This window comes from Solanum stenotomum, chromosome 5, assembly GCF_019186545.1.
Source record: "Solanum stenotomum isolate F172 chromosome 5, ASM1918654v1, whole genome shotgun sequence".
NCBI lineage: Eukaryota > Viridiplantae > Streptophyta > Magnoliopsida > Solanales > Solanaceae > Solanum > Solanum stenotomum.
The window spans coordinates 57,095,096-57,103,039 of record NC_064286.1 but is presented as its reverse complement, the minus strand read 5'-3'; the positions used below and the strand labels follow the sequence as shown (position 1 = coordinate 57,103,039).

General features: G+C 32.4%; 1 protein-coding gene across 1 annotated transcript; it reads left to right on the top strand.

Annotated features, from left to right (window-relative positions):
- Positions 1 to 550: 550 nt before the first annotated feature.
- LOC125865200 (SKP1-like protein 1B) lies at positions 551 to 3,944 on the top strand. The gene is made up of 2 exons (XM_049545404.1): positions 551 to 928; positions 3,613 to 3,944. The coding sequence occupies exons 1-2, from the start codon at positions 650 to 652 to the stop codon at positions 3,784 to 3,786; spliced, it is 453 nt and encodes a 150-aa protein (XP_049401361.1). The 5' UTR covers positions 551 to 649; the 3' UTR covers positions 3,787 to 3,944.
- The last annotated feature ends 4,000 nt before the right edge of the window (positions 3,945 to 7,944 follow it).

Here is a 7,944-nt window from a genome sequence, read left to right as displayed (position 1 = left end):
AACTACAAAAATGGATACGAGGAGAGAAATGTGACATATATATTTTGCACTTGAAATAGGTAATTGATATATGTCGTGTCAAACAAATAGTTAATTTAATTTGTAGTTTTAGTGATAAAGTTTGGTTATTTTTAGAGTGTGCAATTTATTTTCACCATTATAAATTAATTACATACGCTTTAAATTCATTGTAATATAATGTAAATTACCTTGGTTATTATTAATTATTTCTATTTTCCATCTTCCGTATTAACTTTTCTCATAATCTATTTATCTTCCTTTGCCTCAAAACATTGTTGTCATATATATATTTTATATATATAAAAGTTACTGGTATTATTTTGTTTCTTTTTGTTTTCTACTCTTTACCATGCTACTATATTTTATTTGACAATTTAGCTATCAAACTTTTTTCAGGTAGAATATTTATGACCCATGAAATTTATTCTTGAAAAGCTCGGTGTTTTCGAAGTTATTTTCTAATCTATTTCTCAAGTTTTGATTATATATAAAGGATAGTTTTTGGTCAAAAACTCAATAAAAGTAATATAAGTAGCAAATCCTAGCAGGTTTTCTCACTCTTGCCTCTTTTTCTTCTCTCTAGCCTACATTTAGGGTTTGTTGATCGGTTCACAATTCTCCTTCAAAGATGATCGTTTTGAGGAGTTCCGACGGAGAGACCTTTGAGGTCGATGAGGCGGTGGCGCTAGAATCGCAGACCATTAAGCATATGATAGAGGACGACTGCGCTGACACCAGCATCCCTCTACCCAACGTTACTAGCAAGATCTTAGTCAAGGTCATCGAATACTGCAAGCGCCATGTGGAGGTTCCTAAAGCTGAGGATAAGACCGCCGAAGAGGATCTCAAGACTTTCGATGCTGAATTCGTCAATGTTGATCAGAGCATCCTTTTTGATCTCATACTGGTATGGATCTTTTTAAATCTATATGTATATCTTAGTTGATTCGTATGTGTTTTTGATTACGATGGTTCAATTATTAGTGTGCAGGATTGCTGATTCTTTAATTAATTTATCTAAACAACTAGAAACAGGCAAAAGTCATATAACTTTTTTATACTCTAAATTATAGTTGGATGAAATATGCGACTCCTATAGTAGAAGTGCCATATAGAAGCCAAGGGTGTGGCTTGGTGGTCAATGAAATGGTTGAGAGCCATCAGAGGTTCAATTCCCAGTGGAGACAAAAAAACATTAGTTGATTCATCCCATCTATCCTAGCTTCACCTGGTATTTGTTGTTGATGGGAGGTGGTAGAAATCCCATGGAATTAGTTGAGGTGCGTGAAAGCCAACCAATACACCACGTACATCCAATAAAGTGTCATATAATTGAGAACTGATGAAGTGCTTTTTTGTCTTGACTGCTTTCCTTCATTTCCTTATTGGTAGTTGTGTATATTATTGATCTCAACAATCTTTGTTTATTAGTCTATTCCATATTGATGTCTTCTTGTTGGTAGAACTGTGTAAATTATTAAACCCGCAATTTTACTAGTTAATATATACACCATGCCATGTGTAATTTCACAAATGGGGTCTAGGATCTTACCCCCTACCTTGTGAAGGTAGAGGTTGTTTCTTGAAGACCATTGACTCAAGTAAAACACATCAAAGCAATAGCAAATAAGCCATTTCAGTAAAAGAGAAAAGCAGTATCAAAACCAAAAAGAACGAACGTTTCTATATTTGGAAGTTCTTTAATTTTCCCATTTACCCTTTAGTGACATTCTCTTATAGGCGATGATAATGTCATTTAGTGACATGTTTAGATCACATGTTCTAAGTAAAAAGCACTTTCTATGTGTTAGAACTTCCTTTTTCTTTATTAAATTCCATTCCCAGTCAAGCACCACACCTCCATACAAAATTAACCAGAAGATTATTAGTTTTCTGTGATCAGTTTGGTAATTTTTTGTTAGGTTTTGTTTATCTTGTGAATCTATGGTAGTTTGTCAATTCACCTTTTACTTCTGGCTACCATTGCCTATCGACATCGCTTTTGTTTGCTGTCTCTTCCATAGACTGAGTTTCCGCTCTAGTTTGCTCCTGTTTAACCTTCAATGGTAATATACATTGAGTTTATTAGGGTGGTAGAGGGTATGCGGAGGGGTAGAGGTAGGCCCAAGAAGTATTGGGAAGAGGTGATTAGACAAGACTTGGCTAGGCTTCACATTACCGAAGACATGACTTTAGATAGGAAGGAGTGGAGGTCGCGCATTAAGGTGAAAGGTTAGTAGGGTTAGCGTGTTGCCGTCCCTCGCGAGGGTATGGGTTGTTAGAGTTTGGAGTAGGCCTAACCATTTGTTGTTTACTGCGTTTCACCCCTCGCATTACTTTCTTGATGTTATTGTATTATTTGTTGATTATACACCATCTTTTGGATTGGTTGTTATGTTTTATATATATCTCTCCTGTCACTTAGATTTGATGTTCTTGAGCTGAGGGTCTCCCGGAAACAGCCTCTCTACCTCCACGAGGTAGTGGTAAGGTCTGCGTACACTCTACCCTCCCCAGACCCCACCTAGTGGGATTTCACTGGGTTGTTGTTGTTGTTGTTGTTGTCGTCTCAGTCCCAAACTAAATCATCTGTTCCATATCCCTTCTGCTTTATTTGGCTCCAAGGACATTTCTATGTGTAGTTGTTTTGTTGTAGTAACAATAAACTGTAGTTGGTTGTAGTAATATATGGCGTTTGACTGCTACTTCTATAGTTTTATTAGTCTGTTATATTTGGCAAAAAACAATTCCCTTTGTCATGGTTAAGTGAACTTTCTATTGCTTAGTACAACAGTATAGTACTATAGTGGTTCATTCTAAAACAATGGGTAAGAACTAAGAAGATTTGCTGTAACACTAAAATTGAAAGTAAAACTAAAACATAGTAACATACTTGTAATTGTAAAATTAGAGTGAAGCATATATTTTACCTTTAGAACATGTAGTCATACTTTGGTTTGTTGCCTATTTTAAGAAATAAATGCTATATGGACATGTTTGCAGCACATTTTGTTTACATGTTTGATATGCCTCTCTGTTCCACCTCCTGAGTTCTTGCCTGGGTATTTTGAATCTGTAGAGTGGCTAACAATTGTTGAATGTGTTTTTTAATTGTTAAATTTTGCTGTTTTTTTTAAGCTTACTTATAGGTTTCCATTTCTTTTTAGTTATTGCTGTTAGCATTTAAAGATTTACAATGGACCCTACCTCTTAGTATCTAATTTTCTCAAGTTTGTAGAGATTTTCTTTTACCTTTTTCTGTTGAGAGCTTGTATTTGAGGTTTACCGTGTTTAGGTGATCTCACCCTATGGGTGTTGTTATTGTTCCTTGCATATAGTTGTTACTGCTTTGCTATTCGTTGCCATGTTTCTCCACCTATTTTTTCGTGTTATTACTACTTGGAGTTGCTTGAGCCGAGGGTCTTTTGGAAACAGCCTCTCTACCTCTCCGAGGTAGTGGAAGGACTACGTACACTCTACCCTCCCAGACCCCACTTTGTGGGATTTCACTTGGTATGTTGATGTTGAGAGCTTGTATAGAGGTTAAGTTCTTTGCGGTTGCATTAAATCATTTGCCTCGTCTCTTTACAGGCTGCCAACTATTTAAACATAAAGAGCTTGCTAGATCTGACATGTCAGACAGTAGCAGACATGATCAAGGGAAAGACGCCCGAGGAGATACGCAAGACATTCAACATCAAGAATGACTTCACTCCTGAGGAAGAGGAAGAAGTCAGGAGGGAGAATGCCTGGGCATTTGAGTAAATTTGAGTCTGTTAAGCGTCCATATCTGTAGATAGATCTGCAATATACTTAAGTAGATGCTATGAATAACTTATATTAGTAAGTGTGTGACTGTTGTTTCTCGAACCTTCTGGCTTTGGCTGCTGAACCTCTTTTGCTCTGTTATGCCATGGTTTCTTATGTTCTAAGTAAAAATTGAAGATAAAATCATGTTGGTAGCCGATGTCCATTTTCATTGATCTATTATTGGAAATTCATATTGTTTCTTGTGTTTATCATCACTGGTGCATTTAGCTTCTTTACTCTTTGCTTAAATGTAAGGTCAATTCCTTGGCTTGTGCAATGGTTTGGTTGTGTTGTTTTCTGTCACAGAAGGATATGTCAGACTAGAGAGTGTATGTTGCCTGTTGTGACTAGTCTTACATGGGCATGGTATTTGAAGGCACATGAGTAGTGCATTATGAGAAGAACCAATATTTATCATAAATAAGAGCTGTATATTTGAAGTTTGACCTTCATATCTTATTCACGATAATTTCTTCTCTGGTCTTTTTCCTCATTAAGCGGCTGCACAACTATACTTGGGTGTGGCAGGATAATTTGTTTGGTCTTATGTTTCCCTGTTCTTATTATGTGATTATTTCCATGACATGTTTGTTTCAGTCGGATCTGGGCAATGTTATCTGTTGTGGCAGGATGACTGGCCAGACCTTGTATTCCTGTTGCTGTTTGAAGATAGCTGGTATGGAAATATACTTACAATTTTGCCAATGTAGTTTGGTGAGTGATGGTCATTTTCTTTTTTTAAAAAAATCATAAAATTATGAATGGGCAATAAGGAGATCCTTTTCGTCATTTAAATATGTCGCTAATACATGAACAAAGAAGAAAAATATAATAATACTCCAAACAGAGAGAATGGAGAGGAAGAAGGAAATGATACCTTTCGGACAAGAAATTCGCTCTTGTCAAGTGTGTTGGACAATAGCCATTAGTCAAATTGTTGGACTAGAATTGAAGTGTTTTATTAAATCAAATACAACAACAAAAAAGAAAGTTATAACATGTTTTGTTTTTCCTCTTGAGAGAACTTGTGTTTTATGAGAAATATGGAAATTTTGGTTAATTAATCGGCAAACTGAACTTTCAGCTTTTTCTATGGATTTGATTCTCTATCATATAATTCATTCACTGTTAATCACATAGTGAATGTTTAACAAAAAGAAAGAGAAACGAACATTTCCAGCTCACTAGGGTGTCAAATTAACTTCAAAAATAAAGAACTCACCCAGATTTTTATGGATTTGAGTTTAAGGTAATTCCTTTAAACATTAACCATTTTTAGAATGGTTGTCAACTTAACCTAATTTAATTCTTACTTCAACCCACTTTTTGTCTTCATAAAATCACATATATTGCCCTAATATTCTTCATCATATCCAGTAGGATTAAATCTCAGATCGGATCGAGTCTTGGATCCCAGGTCAAGGTTGGAATCAGATCTCGAATTCCAAATCGGGGTTGGATTGTAGATCACGGGTTTCAGGTTAAGGCTGGAGTCGGGTCTCAAATCCCTAGTCGGGGTTTGGGTGAATCTCGGGTCAGGATTGATTTGGATCATGTTCGGATTTCGAGTTCCAGATCGGTATTGGTGTTGGATTTTGGATTTCGAATTCCGTGTTGGGGTTGGGTCTTGTGTCTCAATTTTTGGGTCTGATCGTCTCTCTTGGCCCGAGTCTTAAAGTCTCAAGTTCCAAGTCGAGTTTTAGGACTATAATTTTTTGGATTTTTATTTTTAGCGAATTTGATCTCTTTTCTTTTCATGAATTACATAAGTATGTCAATAATGTTTAGATTAAGCAAGTCAAAATGGATGGATCATGATCCAACTTAATATTTAATTCAGTTTAGTCCAAAATAAATTTAAATACATCATGATTTAGCTTAATTTTTAATTCAATCAATTTTAATTTTTAACCTCTTTAGTTTAAGCTCGATCCGTCCATTTAATACAACAAACAAACCTGATTATAATTATAATTTATTTATGGTTGACTGTCTGATGAATGTTTTACTTAAAGAGAAAGGTTATCAATTTGTTGAGTTTGAACACGAGGATTAGACGGAAGTGTGAAGAAAAGGGAAATGAAAGAAAAAGATATTGTTACTACTCCTTTTATCCCCTATGTAATACATTTCATTTTTTGAGAGCCAAACAGTCTAAGTTTGACCGAAAATTTGCTTATGGAATCTTAAAAAAATTTAAAATGAAATTTATATATTTTTAAACTGTGTAAAAAGTACTCTAAGTTACAATAATTAACAATTCAAAATATTTAAAATATTTATGAAAAATTTACGGTAAAAAATAAACTTGTTTGAATCCTGATATCCGAAATGTTTCATATAAATTGAAACAAAGGAAGTACCATTTATTATTGGACTAGTCTCTGGGCACGCGCACGCGAGTGTACCCTTTACATCAATAAATAAAACTCTTATAAAGTTAAATAAATGTTATTTTAAAATGTAATACCAACTTAACTTTAGTGAATCCATCTTACTATTTTCTTCCTTTAAAAAACAAGAGTGAAATTATAACATTATAATATTAGATCGATCTTGTGCGTAACTTTAAAACAATGAACCAAACATTACAAATATAATTTATAAAAAAACACAAAATGTTGAATCAAATGAGATTCATTTAATATAAGGTAATCAAACTTAATCATTGTAGGACAATGTAGAAGCCATACTTGATATTTCTAACCTTATGAATTCATCTTCCTCAAAATTCTTTTTGGTGTTTCTAAATAAAGTGAAGATATCAAATTTGTTATACACTCTATGTTAATCTCAGATCATAGATAGACTAATTTGAAAAAATATATATTAATTATCAAAATCTTACGAACAAACAATAGAAGATGGGAAAAGAGGAGAAAAGAAGGAACTTTACCATAGGAGTACGTAGAACGGCTAGTGGAAGAACCCAAGAAGAGAAATTCGTATTTAGTAATGTTATATATTGATTTAGTTGCAACTCTTCATATTCTTTAATTTAAGATTAAAAGGGGAAATTTTTTTTTATTCATGTACTTATTTAAGAACAATTATTCAATTTTAATTATTTTATGAATTACATATGACTCATAAAATTCTAGAAATCCTAATTGACTCTTGTTCTTTTATATTACCTTTCTAATAAATAAGTTACCATTCAAAAAATAATTAAAATATTATTATTATTTAACATTTAATTAATTAGATATTTAATTTAGCTTAGGGTAAATTGGTAATCCAACTTTTCATNTATATTACTATATATAATAAGTGGGAATAACTACTACTTAGCACATGACAAGTGTTGGATGATATGTGCTTGATAGTGTTGTACATTCTTCTTTTATGGTTGTACCTTTAAAATTTATATTATTGGACAATTTAACACCATTAATTACCTACTACTTTATTTGCCAAAAAGTTTGACCTCATTTGGGCCCATTTATTATTTATATGTTTTCAATTTTCAATATATGTTGTCTATCTAATTCGTTTTTTCAACCTTTTATTTTAAACTTCTTGAAATTTAATTACTTATTTATTACTCTCTCTATGCACTTTTAATTGTTATGATTTCCTTTTTAGAGTCAAACTATAAAAAATTTAACTAATATTTTACAATGTGTTTTTTCATCATATTCATAGGCAAAAAATTACAATTTATAGTACTTTTTGTATAGATTTTGCATATTAATTTATTTTTTTAAAATATCGAATTAATACAATTTGATTTAACTTTGAAAATTAGTCAAATGGATTTTCAAAAAGTGCAACATGACAAATACCAGTGGACGGAGAGAGTATATTTTAGCTACAAAATATTAGAGGTACAACTTTTAAAAAAATTTAAATTTTTATTGCGTTGACTCTTGAAATCTTATCATTGTCATATGAATTTGAACAAATTATATATTATTAAAAGTTACATAAAAAATGCTATAAATCACAATAATTAGCAATTAAAAATATTTTAAAATCATATAAGAAATTTGGTTGACTAATTGGAATAGAATAAGTAACATGTACTATTTGAAAATAACGTCAAAATTTCTAGAATTCACAATAAATTAACAACTTAAAATATTTATAATTATTCGCGTGAATTGAAACATG

What these genes read in the sequence shown, in the direction of transcription:
- LOC125865200 (XM_049545404.1), top strand. Translation starts at nt 650, where the DNA reads ATGATCGTTTTGAGGAGTTCCGACGGAGAGACCTTTGAGGTCGATGAG. An exon ending in TCCTTTTTGATCTCATACTG is followed by an intron (nt 929 to 3,612) that starts GTATGGATCTTT and finishes GTCTCTTTACAG; the next exon opens with GCTGCCAACTATTTAAACAT.